The 17,048-nt window shown below is 40.0% G+C and overlaps 1 protein-coding gene across 1 annotated transcript in view; it reads right to left on the reverse strand.

The window, feature by feature from the left end:
- The window catches only part of Muc16 (mucin 16, cell surface associated), a 188,228-nt gene that overhangs the window by 1,143 nt on the left and 170,037 nt on the right, over nt 1-17,048 (reverse strand). Inside the window, exons 77-88 of the mRNA XM_052726120.1 lie at nt 16,406-16,518; nt 16,264-16,322; nt 15,959-16,131; nt 15,211-15,246; nt 10,034-10,164; nt 8,785-8,852; nt 7,710-7,858; nt 5,956-6,119; nt 5,585-5,652; nt 2,656-2,822; nt 1,902-1,943; nt 1,506-1,585 (exon numbers count right to left, since the gene is read on the reverse strand). Of these exons, the coding sequence (XP_052582080.1) occupies nt 1,506-1,585; nt 1,902-1,943; nt 2,656-2,822; nt 5,585-5,652; nt 5,956-6,119; nt 7,710-7,858; nt 8,785-8,852; nt 10,034-10,164; nt 15,211-15,246; nt 15,959-16,131; nt 16,264-16,322; nt 16,406-16,518 (1,250 nt within the window). The remainder of the gene's footprint in view (nt 1-1,505; nt 1,586-1,901; nt 1,944-2,655; nt 2,823-5,584; nt 5,653-5,955; nt 6,120-7,709; nt 7,859-8,784; nt 8,853-10,033; nt 10,165-15,210; nt 15,247-15,958; nt 16,132-16,263; nt 16,323-16,405; nt 16,519-17,048) is intronic.

The raw sequence follows: 17,048 nt of genomic DNA on the forward strand, positions 1-17,048 counted from the left end.
CTTTCTTTCTTTCTTTCTTTCTTTCTCTCATTTCTTTTTTTAAATTTGGCTATGACTAAAAAGGTAGTTATTCACTTTTTTTTTTTTTTACAAATCTTTGTATAGATGTTCTCTCTTTTTTATAGTCTTTAAAAGAACTTTTTTTTCATATGATATATTTTGATTATTTTCCATCCCTCAACTCCTCCCAGATATTCTTCACCTCCCTAACCTAACTCAACTTCATGCTCTTACACTCTCTCTTAAAAAAAGAAAAAAATCAAAACAAAAACTCAATAAGACAAAAAAAATGCCAAAAAAAGCCCCACTCCCACAAAAAATCCCAATGAAGTTCATTTTGTGTTGGTCAACTACTCCTGGCCATAGTGCCTGCTCTGGAGTGTGGTTGGTATATCTAGTGACACTCCATTGGGGAAAATGATTTTTCCCTTTGCCAGCAAGTGTCAATTACAAAGAGCTTCTTGGTTAGGAGTGGGACTTTGTATCTACCTCCCCTTTTCAGTGCTGGAATTTTGTCTGGCTTGAACTTGCACAGGTCTTATAGATAGGTATGTTCATTTTTCATGCAAAAATTAATAGGATTAGAATGGTTATGTCCTGTGGCAAGTATATGTAACTCTCAAAGAAATGACCAACCTACATTCCACTAGTTCTCAGTAAGAGTTCCTGTTACTTTATATCTTTGCCAGCACTTACTAGTATCAACTCTCTAGTTATTGTTTTAATCATTGTGCTATATTACTGTGTGAATTTCACTAATGACTAATGTTAGAATTTTAAATTCCATTGTAGAACACACTGACTACAGTTACTATAATACATATTTCATAAATGCTAAGGGTAGGATTCATACCATACAAAATGATAAGATGATATTTACTTGGTTTAGTCATTTTTAATGCATACCTCACAACTTATACAAATACACATTATTTGTCAAATAAAAATAAAATAGATACTGATCCCATTGCTTGGGAGGCAGAAACTAAGGGAGGGAGGTCTTGAACTGATGATCCTCCTTGGCTACCTAGTGATTTTGAAGCCAGCCTAGGCTAAAAGCAAATAAATAAATAAATAAATAAATAAATAAATAAATAAATAAATAAATAAATAAATAAATAAAATATTGATTGCAGTAAAATTAGAAAAAGTAGATTTAAAAGGTCAGCCACATACAATCTAGAGGAAAATATTCACAAATCATATCACCAGTGAAGGACTTGTGTATGTATAATAGACATTCATGTTCTGTATAACATTAGGGCCTTATTTTACAAATGCAATGTCATTATAAAAACATTATAGACATTCTTTAAACAAGCTTAGATGGCTACAATGACACTAGGCACCATCATTTTTGGAGAACATTCTCATTTATGTGACACAAATGTCACATCCTAGGACCATCCTAGACCAAGGAAGTGCTGTTTGGGCTTGCCTGTTTAAAAGTTCTTAACAATTCAGTATTGAGAATACAGGACCCTCCCCCCAACTTCCTTGCTCACCAGGAAACAGCACATCAGGCATGTGATGAGTACCAGTAGTACCGCCAAGCAGATGAGAATGATGGCCCAGAAGGGAAGACCTGGGGAGATAAATAATAGAATAAATCCATCATTGCCACCATGGCAATCCTTCCCCAGCCCTGTGTGGCCTGAGGATGGGTATGAATCTTGTGGAGAAAGCTTAGTGGCTTAATTTCACATGACTCCACACCCCACTTCTTTCTGTATGGGCTTCCAATAGGAAGAAAGCCCTAATGTCTGTCCACTCTACCTCATCAGTCCTTGCCATGGTTGGACCCTCTTTCATTTATGATCCTTTGCATACAGCACTTGATAACAAGGTTACAGAGAAGGTGCTGCTATGACACCCTAGGCATGGACTACTCTGAAACTTACCAGAATTCTTTATCACATCATCCTCCCTGTTTGAAGAATATCCTGGAAATAAATGAAACATAGAATGCATATGAGAATGTATTATTTACTTATTTTGAGTTTTTCAATACAGGGTTTCTCTGTGTAGCCCTGGCTGTCCTGGAACTCACTCTATAGACCAGGCTGGCCTCAGACTCAGATCTACCTGCCTCTGCCTCCCGACTGCTAGGATTAAAGGTATATGCTATGACATCTGGCCAGTTTGTCCTATTATTTGAGGGTAGGTGTAAAATCCAAGGTCTTAGACATGGGAGGAGAGTTCCGTACCACTGAGATATATCCTCAGGCATGCTTTATTCATTTTTTTAAAAAATTTTTGCTCCTTTGAGACAGGATCTCATTATATAGCCCTTTTGGAACTCACTATTTATTCCAGGCTGGGCTTGAACTCATAAAGATCTACCTGTCTCTGCCTTGATAAAACTTAGACTAAAGTTTTACAGTCATCATCATGCCTGGCTATTCATTTAAATAAAACTTTACAGAAATACAGAATAGAGTTATAATCCACTGCTTAAATTTAAGTATTTAATTTTGTTCAATTAAAATAGTATTTACAAATGATTGTCACTTCCTACCCTTGCTTCATTTAGCATTTTCATTCAGATTTTAAAATCAATTAGACATCACAAATTTTACCCTGAAAAAAGAAGAAATCTATCTAAGAAACCATGGCTCGAATGTCATCTTGTCTTCACTGACCAGGGAGCCTTACCATCGACAAGGACACTCTTCCTGTCCAGGGTGAAGTTCAGCAACTGGGTGCCATTTTGTGTCATCCGAAGGAATTCCTCATAAATAGCAACTCGGTCCACTCGCCGAGCCAATGGTGAGAAGTTACACAGGGAATCAACTCCTGTGTGGTTGCTGTTGGAGACAGACCTGAGAGGGCATAGAGGATGAACAAGGATGTCTGTTATTCTACATTTGTTGTAGATTCTCTGTTGCTATTCTCTTTCTTGGAGAATTTTGTCCAACAATGCAACATTCTACACTTGCACTTTCTGATACAGGTGTTAATTGTTGATACTTTATACTAGAAATGTGGCTAGGCCTAAATGAGTATTCTGTATTATACTCATCCTCCGAAGGTTCTGTAATCATTGTGTAATGGGGCAGAAAGATTATATGAGCCAGAGGTCATGGAGGAAGGCTGTGAAACAGTGTTTTCTAGATAAAACTGGACCACTGCATTTATGAGCTCACAACTGCTGTGGTTGCCTACAAATAGCTTACACAAGCTAAAGCCAGGCTAAGACCTGGTTGCTGAAGGCACCACACACTTTTGTCCTAAGACATGGAGAAATCACACTGGAACTGACCAGGAAGATTCCTCCCCAGTGGCCAGCTTTCACAGTGCTAGGAGGTGCTATTCAGGATTCTGGGCTTGGGGGGGGTGAGCACTAGTAGTCTTACTCAGCTGTGAATCCTGGGAACTACAATTATGACCAGTCCATCAAGACTTTGCCATGGATTCAATAATGGCACAAATGGTATAGGGGTAACAAATTGCTTTCCAACTGGATTTAAGACCTGCTTGCTCTACAGGAGGAAATATGCCTGACACTGTAAATCTGGCCAAGAACCCACAGTTGTGGAGCTCATAGCCTTCAAGAGTGAACCCGCTACTATCATTTTGATAAATGGACATAGTTGGCAGAGACAGTCAACCAGGAATCATAATCACATGGAGTCTACAGTACCATGGCCTCCTAGATCTCTCCTCAGGTGAGATTCTGCTGTCTTTTTGAAAAATATTTTTACTGTGCTTATTTGTGTGTGTGTGTGTGTGTGTGTGTGTGTGTGTGTGTGTGTGTGTGTGTGTTTTCACATATGTTGCATTGCTCATATGGAGGTAAGAGGACAACTTTTAGGAGTCAGTTCTCTCCTTCCTATCATGAGCATTTTGGGGCTTAAACCTATCATTCTTGGCAGCAAGTGTGTTTTTATCTACTCAGACATCTTATCGACTGAGAGATTCTCAGATCATGAAGGCACTTGATTTATTGAGACAATGATGGCTTATTTGAGATAGGGTATCACTGTATAGTCTCGGTTGCTCTTGAACCCCTATCCTCCTGCCTTGGTCTTCAATACTTAGACAGACATTAGCAGGTATCAGGCCACTGAAGATGGACTCCTCCCTCATAATCAGCTTTGGATTTCACAGCCTGATTCCTTGTTAACACTAGAAAAGCATTACATGTGCGTTTCTTAAAATTTCAAATTCATATGAAAAGGTGGCAATATTATAGTTTTGTCGAAGTCCTTTAAGGCAAAGTTACTTCTTTCTGGTCAAAAGAATGTATTCTGAGTTCTACCTCTATCCATGGGTAGAGCCATGATTGTCTGTTCTGCCTCAAAGTTAAGAACATTATATAACACTATCTCCTTCTTTAAGAGTTAATACCAGGTTTGGAAATGCTAAGGAGATAGGAACAATTAGCCTCCTAAAAAGTTATGTATTCATACTCACCAGAAGCACATTCTTTGATGCACTTGCTTACAGCTCCTCACTGTCTGCTTTTCCGAGTTACAATTAAAAAATCATTGCCTTTCCCCTTTCTATCTATTTTTTTATGTGCCAGCCAATGTCCTAAGCATGCTTTCCCTGGCAATCTAAGCATTCTTACTCTTTCTCTGAAGACTTCCTTCACCACTTCTGGCACAAATACTTCATATACTGTTTGAAGACCCCTAATTCTTAACTTGACTCAAAAAGCATAGAGTTTTCTTTTTTTCTTCTCTCTCCTCTTCCTGGAAGGTCCCAGAATTTACACCTTGCCTATTCTGTTCTTTTTCTCTCAGTCTAATAAAAGAGTAATCAAGTTTCCTTTTTAGTTCTTTTAAAAGTTGTTTTGTCAGTAAGTCTAAATTCATAAATCAGAACCTCAATTCTCTAGGAAAAAGAGTACTGGGGTTACAGATATGTCTCCATGCTTGGCTCCATGTGATAGTTCTTGACGATTCTTACTCTCATCCACAAATCAAGTATTTTATGTTGAAATCCAAATTACTCAAATAAAATTTAGCTTATTTGAATGTTGCCATTTTTTATGCAGATGTATATTTGCTGTAGTTCTGTACTCTGGATTGCATGACCCCTTCTACCAATCACCATTATATCTGGTAGGCTTCATACACTTAGCTAAGTTTCTAAGATAGTTGGACTCCCTATTGTATGAAAATGCTAGCTTTTAGGCAACAATTTTATATCCCTTGAGTTGTCTTCCCTAAAATAGGAACCAAGAAATTATGAAAAGAGAATCATTTTAAGTTTCTCTCCCCCTGCCCAGCTCTGGGTAACAGGTGCATGAGGCCACGCCAGGTTTTTATATGGGTGCTAGGGATCCAAACTCAAGTCTCCATGCAAGGTAATTACTTTACTTACATTGTGGCTGCTACCCTTGACAAGGCCACTAGAGGGGAGTGCTGTCCCAGGACTGTTCCCCATGGCTGCACTGTTACAATGTAGAGACTCCACATTAGTAATTTCCTAGATTTCATGGTGCAGGGCTGTAATCCCAGCACTCTACACCAGAGGTGGAGGTAGTGGGACCAGAAATTCAAGGTGATATTCATTTACATAATGAGTTTGAGGTCAAGATGTCCTCAGGGTCCATAGGCCCTGAATTGGCACTTACCTGAAGGCTAAAACTTGACAGTCGGAAAAGTAACTCTTGATGCTGCTGTTTCTGAAAAGCTGGTTGAGCTGAAAGACAGGGCCATGTTCCCTATGTCAGAACCTCAGGTTCCATTAGTCACTAAGTATACTTCCCAATCTATGTTTTTATTGACAAATGCAAGCCCAAGCACAGGATGTCTTGTTCCAGGGCATGACGTAGCTGTAGCACCCTTTCCTAGCTATTGAGTCTCTTTGTGTTCTTCATAATTTATAAATGGGAATAAGAATGTGTTTTCAAGAACTCTTATTCTTAAAAAAACTACCCACTGACCCAGTGTTCACAGTCAGATTCTGTCTGGCAGTGAAGTGGAGAAGCAACATGATTCTCACCGCATATTCAATACTTCTTTTGTTTTGCTGGTGTTTACTGGTGCCTGGCTGGGCTATGTCTTGGGAATAGGGTAGATTGGTGATGGTGAAGTTCAGATTGAAATGCTGAGAACTGGAACTGATTGTTGGGACTTCTGTTGGCAGAAGAATGGGTGGCTTCATGTCTGAGAGAGAGAGAGAGAGAGAGAGAGAGAGAGAGAGAGAGAGAGAGAGAGAGAGAGAGAGAGAGAGAGAGGTAAAACTTCCATATTAACTATTTGTCAACAACCAATCAGCTATTGATTATTCATTTTGGGCACCCAAGGAGTCAGCTCATCTTAGTTTACATGTAGGATGCTAAGGAGATGGCTCAGTCAGTGTGTGCTCACTGCACCAGCATGAAGACCTGAGTTTGAATCCCTAGCACCCACATAAAAAACTGGGAGAAATGACCTACTACTATTAATCTGCTAAATTTACATAGTATAAACTACCTTATGAATTCATATCTCTCTACCTATAGATTAATGCTACTTTCACACCTCACCAGAGAAGTTCCTTTGCATAGTAGATAATGACAATTGTTAATAAAGAATTGTTACTAAAGAATTTCATAAATGATCAAAGTAGAGAATAAATTTCTCTGAAGTGCTCAGCCACAAATGGGACATCTATATCACATACACTGCCCCATAAGGTTTAGGGACCATTATGGAATAGGATGTGGAAAGATTATAAAAATGCCAGTGGTCAGCAAGGACTGGAGCAAATCAGCATTTTGTAGACATAATAGTACAGCCATATTTATGACCTGACAGCAGCTGTGATTGTCATCACAAGGTATGTACAAGATCAATCCAGTAAATATTCTAGCATGAAGAGAGGACTTCACAAGCCTCCATCCCTAGCTGAGGAGCCTAGCAGTTGAAGGCTTCTGATGGATAAAGAGTCTATTTTTTTTTTTGTAAGAGTGTGGCCCTAGTAGGTCCACCACATCCAGTGTGTGACTCCACAGTGGATCCATGAATATATGGGCATCACAAACTGGACTTGGTGGGTTATGAGAAACAAGAGAATATTAAGTTGGGGGGTGGTGGAAGATGAGGGTGGATATGTAAGGAGTTGAGGGGATCAAAATGCATTGTATGCATGAATGAAGTTCTCAAAACATTAATACAAATATTATATTTAAAAAGCTGGGTGTAGGCTTTGCTAACTCCCCATGGGAAGTCTTACCTTTTCGGAGGAGGGAATGGGGGATAAGGGGGAGGCGGGGGGGGGGGGTGAGAGGAGGGAAGAGAGGGGGATCTGTGGTTGGTATGTAAAATGAATAAAAAATTTCTTAATAAAGAGAAAATGAAAGAAAAAGAAAAAAACCTGGGTGTAGCATGCACCTGTAACCCCAGCACTGGGGAGAAGGAGACTGCAGGATTGTTGGGTCTTACTGGCGATCTAGTATGTTTGGATGGTGAGATCCAGGTAGAGTCTCAAATAATAAAGTGGAGTGAAATACAGAAAGACACCTGGTATCAACTTCTCCATCCACACCATGTACACCACACTCATAAAGTTTACAAAATAAAATAAATCCCTAGGTGTATTTGCTTCATATTCCTCTTTTTGCTTCTTTTGGATGAATCATAGGCAGGAAGCATTAACGCGGGCCTCCAGAAATCCTCTTTTATACCTCTATTTTACTACTACTCAGAAACCTTTTTCTTTCACTTAATTGACCTTATTGCTTCCACTTATGAAACCAGCACCACCATATGTACCTATCACATGCAGATCTGTCAGCTGGTAGGTGGCACCCAGCCAGTGGGAGGAGGCATTCAATGTCTTATTTAAAAAGACTTGCTTCACAAGGTTGGGGTCAAGATAAGAGGAGAACAATGCCTTGATAGTGACCATCACGGAGCCCGACCTAGGAAGAGAGACCATAAGAATTCAGACAGGAATGAATACTAACAGTGTTTCAAGCTGCTACTTTTAAATTCTCATAGATCTACAAGTACGAATTGGGGTTATCCAGATTCCTCAGGATCCCTAGTTTCTGGTTTTCTAGGAAATAAGCTGAAACTATTACAGTAGCAACAACATATATTAAATACTTGATATGTATTACTATCCTTAAAATGTGGCTTCTATCACTCTGGTGGAAGATGTTACTATAATTATCCCCATGTTAAATTTCAGAGGTGGACAACACTTACAATATAAGTATAAAAACCTGAGTTCAGACAACAGCACCTTTCTAAAAAAACCTGGGCATGGCTGCCTGTGAACAGTCCTATAACCCTAGCATTATCAGGGCCAGACAGGAGAATAGCTGGTCTTGCTCACTGCAAGCCTAACTCCAGGTTCAGGGAGATGCCCTGTCTCAAAGGAATAAGGTGGAGAGTGACATAGCAGGACATCTGATATCCTTTGCTTGTTCACCCCCCCTCACATGAATGTAGCACTCACATATATACACATAAATGAACACCAAAGGTACTGAACTTTGCAAGTATTGCAAGCCCTATGTTTGGTGGTCCAACGCTTTCAAGCACAGTCATCTTTGTCGTCCCCCTAAGACCAGCTTTTAAATCTCATGTTGATCGTCTTTAGAAAAATCATTTATCCGAGGCTCAGATTCTCATATATGACCACTGTAACTACCTCATAGAGACCTATGAGAGGATTAAATAAAATGATCATGTGTGAAACTGTTCAATAGAGAGGCTAGTCTGGGATATAAAATTATCATGTTTATACTTTAAATTCTATGTCAAAAAACTGTTCTCCCATATCCATCCCATTATTGCTAAATCTATGGAAGCTGATCAGTTTCCAACCTTCAGAACTTACGTCAAGTTGGTGACCAGACAAGACTGGAATATTTCTTGTAGCTGGCTGCCTGTGTAGAGTGTGGTGACCTAGAAGTAGGAGTAGGAAGGTTGGTTAGAGAGAATTCCCATGGGGGTGGAGAGATCACTAGAAACAAAGCAAAGAACATGGGTTTCAGGACAAAGGAGACCTTAATTCAAATACTAGCTCTGCTCTGACTTACTGTATACCTCCAGGCACCCCATAACTGGTACGGTTTAGGTCTGAAACGTCCCTTGGGGGAGGGTCATGTGTTTAAGGCCCATTCTCTACTGTACCTATATAGAGCTTACAAGAAATGATTAGATGATAAAAGCTTTGACTTTTTTTCCCCCACAAGATAGGGTTTCTCTGTGCAGTTCTGGCTGTGCTGGAACTAGCTTTGTAGAGCAGACTGGCCTCGAACTCAGAGTCCACCTGCCTTTGCCTCCCAAGTGCTGGGATTAAAGGCATGCATCCCCACAGCCCAGCCAAGCTTTGACCTCTTGATGGACTGATCCATCTAGGAGTTCATAATTAAGTGAAGTCTTGGGAAGTAGTGGAAACTGTAAGGGAAGGGGTCTAATTGGAGGAAATTGGGAGTGTGCTGTTCAAAGATGAGATCTTGTCTCTGATTCTTCCTCTCTTTTCTTTACTTTCTGGCTGTCATGTGGGAGTAGTTTTATCATCCACACATTCCTGAAATGGTTATGATCTGCCTCACTTTAGACCCAAAGTAACAGAGATGGCTGAGCACAGACTGGTACCTCTGACACAATCAGTCCAAAAGAAACCTTTCTTTGGAAAGCTGTTTATTTCAGGTATTTTTAATAGCAACAGAAAGCTAAATTTTTTATTTATTATTATTTTGTGTGTATGATGTGGAGTTCACTCATGCCATGGCACATATCTGGAGGTCATAGGACAACGTTATGGAATTCTTTCCTTCCACCCTTAGATGTGGAGTGACTTGGGGTGTTTGACCTAGGAATCAAATTCAGTTCATTAGGTTTGGCCAGCAAGGGTTTTATGCTCTGAGCCATCTCTTCAGCCCTCACAGTGCTCCTCTATGAGCTTCAGTTTCTGTGCCTGGGAAACAGACAACCAAGCTACACTGGCACCTTTGCAAGCACTAGAGAAGTGGAAACACATCGGCAAAGTTGAAACAATTACTTGGTAGATATAAGTCCGATGGAGTAATGATAGGAGTACTCAGGGAAGGAAGAGACGGGCGATTTGAAAGTGACCTCACCTTATCTTCAATGTCCCTCTCTAGAGTGACATACTCTGAAGATGTTGGATCTGTGTTGCTAAGGTTCCAGTTGATGATTCGAAAGTTTATCTGGTACTTGCCCTTTATGGTTACATTCTGAAGCACATAGCCTACAGTAACAGAGGAAGAAAAGACCATTTTTTAAAATTTAAATAACATTTTTTTCATTTGTTTTACATATCAACCACAGTTTCCCCTCCCTCATCTCCTCTAAGTCCTTCCCTCTCCCACTTCCATCTACCCTCCTCCGCATCCACTCCTCCTCCTCCTCAATTAAAAAGGAGCAGGCCTCCCATGGGCTTGAGCAAAACTTTACACATCAAGTTGAGGGAGGACCAAAAACTCCTCCTCTTGTGTCAAGGCTGGGCAAGATAATCCAGCATGGGGAACAGGTTCCCCCCAACCAGCTAAGTGCCTGGGAAAGGTCCTGATCTCATAGCTAGGAGTCGTAGAAAGAGATCAAGCTAAACAACTGTCACACGCAGAGGGCCTAGGTCGGTCCCATGGAGGTTCTCTAACTGTTGGTCCAGAGTCCATGAGCTCCCTTGAGCTCAGGTCAGCTAGCTCTGTGGGTTCCCCTGTCATGACCCTCCCAACTCATACAATCCCTTCTCCTTTCCTTCAGCAAGACTCTCAGAGCTCAACCCAATGCTTGGCTGTGGATCTCTGCATCTGCTTCCATCAGTTACTAGATAGAGTATCTGATAACAATCAGTCACCAATCTGATTACAGTAAAGACCTTTAGCTCTTTGCACAGGACCAGAGTTACATAGTAAACCTCTGCTATGAGAATGAACCTAAAGAAGGCGTGCATGCTAGGGATATAGAGGACTCACAAATGGGAAGTTATTCCAAAGCACGGGGAAATGGAACTTTTATAGATGTTCATATTACTCAGATTTTTTTTTTTTTTTTTTTTTTTTGCTTACTTGGATTCTATTTTCTGGAATGTTCTTCCACTTTCTTCACCCAGAAAATTCCCATTTATGCTTCAGGAGTTCAACATAATGGATATGGAGAAAGTATATGCACCTATCTTGTTCTCTGTCTTGTCATACTTCTGTCATGTCAGACTCCATTTCAGGAATCCCTCCTAGTCTCACCATTCCTCTGAGCTCCTACAACACACTGCTGCTCATGTGAGACTCGTTAACATACAGGAATCCCATATGGAAGAATCTACAACCCTTTTCCCAAGGAACACATGGGTCAGACACTTGGATCTTGAATTAATGTTTATCACAAATCAGCCTAGAGGCTATTATATCATATGAAATAAATTATAGAAAAATACACAATATGATCTCACTTATAAGTGGAATATTTTGTAAAATTATTATATACAATTTCCAAAACAATTTTGAGTAGGAAAAAGATCAAACTTACAGAAATAATGAGTATAATAGTGCTATCTGTGTGTGTGTGTGTGTGTGTGTGTGTGTGTGTGTGTGTGTGTGTGTGTTGTATGTGTATGTAAGATGAGGATCTGTTAATCAAAAGGCATGGTTTCTCAGCTGAAGTGTACATCAACTGATGAATGGATAATGGCACAGATCGAGAATGAATTCTCATTTGTACCAACTTAAGTACACTTCTGACAAATATTTGCAATCTAGAGGTGATTTAATGGGAGTTGAGAATTGAATGGTGATGACTGGAGGCTCAGGCACAGGAAGAGGATGGAGAAAGGTTGATCGACTAGCCTCCAGTTCCAGCTATATTGATGTAAAAACTCTGGTGTTGTTACACAGAGCATGACTACAGATGATGGCAATGAACTGCAAACTTCAGAAAGGGGAAAGGATTTTAAAGATTTTTTTCTTTTACTATAAAGAAATGATAAACAGAGAGTTAGATATGTCTAACATGGTTTAAACATTACCCAGTGCAAAAATGAATGGCAACATGTTCGCCTTGGAACATGTTAGCAACATATTATGTATTTGAGGGTCACTTAAAAGTACTGTTTAAAAAAAGAAAAGAAACTTTAAATAGACAAAGGTTTTTAAGAAGGTAAAGTTCTGAAGATTATTGTAAAATATGGTGACTAGTTAATATGTATGTATAATTGATATTTTCAGATGTAAATTATACAAAGAAAGTGGTTTCAGTCAGGCATTTCTACACATGCATAAATATGTATGATCATTCTTAGTTTCTTTTTTTAATGGAAACTTTTTTATGAAGAATTTTTTTTAATTTATTTTATATACCAACCACAGATCTCCCTCTCATCCCTCCTTGTGCTCCCCTACAGCCTTCCCTCTACAACTCACCCATCCCCTCCTCCAAAAAGGTAAAGCCTCCCATGGGGAGGCAGCAAAGCCCAGTACTTTATCTCCTTCCCTCTCCCAGTTTTCTCTTTCCCTTTTCCCATCATGCTTAAAGTTTTGATAGAGGATGTTTGGTTTGGTTTTGTATTATTGAAATAAAGTTTCACACTGCCCCGATGGGCTGGGAACTTACTATGTGACCCACGCTGGTCTTGCACTAATGACAATCCCCCTGCTTCAGCCTTCTGTGTACTGGGATTATAAGTGTTAGTCACTGGGCCCAGTTCTGAGAAAGGATTTTAAATGTTCTTCCTGTTATTTCTGTCTCTCTGTCTCTCCCTTTCACTAGCTATTTACAGGGATATGTGTGTTAACTACTTTGATTATAGTAAATCATTTCATAAGCTATGCTTATACCAAACTATCACTGTGATTATTTTAGCTACATACATTTTTTAAAAATATTATTTATTTATTTATTATGTATGCAGTGTTCAGCCTGCAGGCTAGAAGAGGGCACCAGATCTCACTACAGATGGTTGTGAGCCACCATGTGGTTGCTGGAACTTGAACTCAGGACCTCTGGAAGAGCAGTCAGTGCTCTTAACCTCTGAGCCATTTCTCCAGCCCAGCTACATACAGTTTTATCTATCACTTAAATCTCAACAAAGCAGGAGGCTTTTAAATGTATGATATTAGTTTGGTCAACAAATTTCTTGTTATTTATCTGTCTTCCTTGTGACAGTTTAGGGAAGGGTATTACTCTACAATCAACATAAGGGCTAACTTGGTTTCATAGAGAAGGAAATAGAATGAGGTCATGTAAGTGCAGGCTCAGGACAACCAATCACTGTTGACGATGGCTTTCCTAGTCCATGAGATGGAGGCCTGACATTCTTACATAAGGCATTTGAATTGTATACTTACCTTCTATCCACCCACTTGGCGCTTACGTGGGGCAAATTCCAAAGGCCTGGGTGGCTCCCACCCTCAGCCTCCTCCCCGGCTAGCAGGTACCTAAACCCGCCTGCAAAGTTCCATATAACCAGGGAACGCCTACACGGTTCCATTCTCTAAAGAGGGAGCAGCTAGTCCGGTCTCAGCTCCCTAGCTTAGCCCCGAGACCAGCGAAAGAGGCACTCCCTGGCTTTCTGAGTGCTGGCTCCAGCTCTGGCTCCCACCATCTTGACTCCAGCGAGCTGCAGTCAGCCAAGATCACCAGCAGGCCCTGCTTTTGAGCTGTACCAACGCCACCTGCTGGCTGAAAAGTGCTACTACACCCCCCAAAACCACGAAAGGTAAGTAAAAGTACCTGATAATTTTACACCTTAAAATTGACTAACAAATTTTGAGTAATTCTTGTAATATGGCTGACAACATTACCTCAAAAGAATTTGAAAACCTTTTTGCCTGTATTATGAATGACATCTTCCTGGAAATATACAACCTTCCTAAGGCATATCTGGCCTATACCATTTTGACATTCATTGTAATAATCCACACAGTGTTCAAACACTGGTTTAATAACAAAAACAAAGATGAGTCATTATTGGGACTGATACAGGCTTTAAGCGAGAGCAATGAAGGCTTACAAAAAAAGATTCTATCTCTGGAATCTGCTTTAATGGATAACAATGAGACCTTACAGAAAAAGATTCTCTCTCTGGAATCTGCTAACCAGGATTTACAGGCTTTCAAAAATAACAATGAAGGCTTACAGAAAAAGATTCTATCTCTGGAATATGCTTTAAAGGATAGCAATGAGACCTTAGAGAAAAAGATTCTTTCTCTGGAATCTGCTGATCAGGATTTACAAAACAGGCTTGTACCAAAAATTGATCTTATTGATAATAAATGTAAATATTTAATGGACAGAACACTAACTCTCCAGACACTATATAAGGAAGAAAGATTATCATTAATTGATAAGATAAGGTCCATGGAATTATATGCTTCTGAGGAACATAAAAACTTCTATGATTCCATGAGAAATCTGGAGTCCCTTGCCAGAGAGGAGGTTCACTCCATAGAACAGACCCTAGGTGCTCGTTTGCAGGCCTTAGAAGAAACTCTCAATAAACATGACAAGGGACCTAATAAGCAAAAGGGCAAGACCATAGAGGTTGTAACATCTCCAAATGGCTCTCACACAATGGCTTATCCTGTTATCATCCATGAGAAGCCAGCGGATGACACACACCCCGAGCCATATAATACATATACATTACAACCAATTTCAACAAGGGACATTAAAAATATAAAGGAAACAGTAGTTACGTATGGGATACACTCCACATACGTAAAACAATTGTTAAATTCGTGGTCTACCTCACATAGAATCATCCCAGATGACTGGCATCAGTTAATTTTAGCTGTTCTAGAATATAGTCAACAGCTACAATGGAAAAGCTGGTTAAGAGAAGAGACAAAAAATTTAGAACAACAAGGTAAACTCAGAGGTTTTGTGATCTCCCAAGATCAAATACTTGGTGAGGGATGTTTCGCTGACAGGAATGTACAAGCCATTTATGATGAACATACAATATCCCTATGCCGTACAGCAGCTCTAAATGCTTGGGAAAAAATCATCTTGATGCTCCTCAAGATGGCTATAAACCCATGGTTTAAAGAATCTTCCTGTCTCATCTTTCCAAGTAGGGAGGACTAAAAGTACATACCATAATCCCTGGCTACACAATTAATATTTAATGATCATTTTTGATTCCTGCCAAGAAAATGGAACTGATTCACAACTTGCTTTATTGCAGTGATACTCTAGCTTGTTTCTAGCTCCTTCTCTCTAGGATGGTTGAAGGTATGGGCAGGGACTATTGTTTTCCCCCTGAGTATAATGGAGGGAGGTTTGGTAGTGGGTCACTTACCACTAGGGGTAGTTCTTGTAATCTGGTGAGTGTAACCTGGAAGATAGGGAGGAGAGATATTGGTGAGGTATTTGTGAAAATAGCTTAGCAACCTGGGACCCTATCTGTGTCAAGCTATTAACATATTCCTTTCTAGTCAGAGCAATAGGTCACTCTACCATCACAACTTCTTACTAGCCTACTACCCACCACCTGTTAGTCCCTTTGTGGGCAAACATATCCATGAACGAGAGGTGGTGTACCAATGCAGCCTGAACTAGTTTTAGATGCATGAGTGCAGTTTTAGGGAAAATTCTCTATTTAGCATCATATGAGTGTATGAGTAGACATGAATATGATTAAAATAAAATGTATCACTAGAAAGTACAGCTGCAGTGAACAAAGGTCTATATGACCTACACATAACAATCAAAACAGAAAGCCAGCTGTAACCCAACCCCAGTAAACAATTCAACCTCCTCTAGGACCCACAGAAAGGAGCCTTGAGAAGGTAACCAAAGGCTCTTGAGCAAATCGAGCTTCAGCTTACTGCTTCCTTGTAGTTTATCTGGTCTGTATATTTTGCTTTGCTTTTGAATTAAAGCTCTTGCTACTTAAATATTTGTGTGTGCTTTTTCAATTCTTTGAAGAAATATTGAAACCTAGAAACACTAAGATCAGACAGACACCACAAGTAACTTTGGCAGGTATAGAAAAAAATTAAAGGATGCCTGGAAACACTCCACAGCAAACCACAGATCACACTCACCATTGACATAGAGACTATTCTGGTCCAGCATGTAGCTACCCAGCTGGGTGATGCCATGGGTTAGCTGACTCAGCTTTGTATATAGCTCCTGAGTGTCAAGCTCAGGATACGCTGGGTTATGGTGGTAGGAGCAGATAGCATTCACACCAGTGGCTGTTCCATTCTTCTTAGGCCTGAAGAGAAAGGAATATAGAGACATTAGAAAGATCCTAATATGGATATAAGTCCCAAAGAAGGAGGACCAAGCAAAAGAGACACAATAAGGGATGGCCATTCCTGTGGAATGGAAAAAAAAGGAGAATTACCTGAGGGAAACCAGTCTGCAATCTGAATAGAGGGATTCATTCTGGACCAACGGTTCAAGCTGAAAAGGAAAAGCAAGGGAAGAGGTAATGGAGGAGAGAATAGGCCTTATCAAACTGGAAGATATCAGAATGAGCATCTCACCAGGTGCTGCAGGATCTTCTCAGTGGAATTAAACATGGCTGAGCTCATGCCTGCTGAGTATGGGAGGTTGGAGATAGTGAAATTGAGTGTGAAAGTCTTCAAATGCCCCATGGCTACAGGAAGAGAAGAAGAGAAATAACCACAAGTTACAGTTTATGTGGGATAAGTCTGAACTCCTGCACTTATCAGGTCATCTTTCTCATTGTATGGCTACCAACAATGTACCCATCTATGAAAGAACCTGAATAGCTCTTCATCTCCATGTCACACCAACTATCTTTTCTGAATGTTCTTCACATGCATTCTCTCTGCTTCAGCATCACAGCTAGGTCTTATCCTCTTCTATCCATGGTAAAATCCTAGAATACCCATTGGATGACTTGTCTAAAGGATGTTATCTATGCACCCCAGCAGAAGAACCTTTATACAATGAAAATCTCACTAAGACTGCCCCAACTCTAGGATTACTCATTACTCTTTTGAATTTTCAATATCAAATTCAAGTTTATTTTTTACTTTGGTTTTGTTTCATGCGCGTGCATGCGTGTGTGTGTGTGTGTGTGTGTGTGTGTGTGTGTGTGTGTGTGTGTGTATACCCACACGTGCAAATGTGGGGGCCAGGGATTGATACCAAGTATCTTCC

Source organism: Peromyscus californicus, unplaced genomic scaffold, assembly GCF_007827085.1.
Source record: "Peromyscus californicus insignis strain IS unplaced genomic scaffold, ASM782708v3 Scaffold_11__1_contigs__length_118956290, whole genome shotgun sequence".
Taxonomy (NCBI): Eukaryota; Metazoa; Chordata; class Mammalia; order Rodentia; family Cricetidae; genus Peromyscus; species Peromyscus californicus.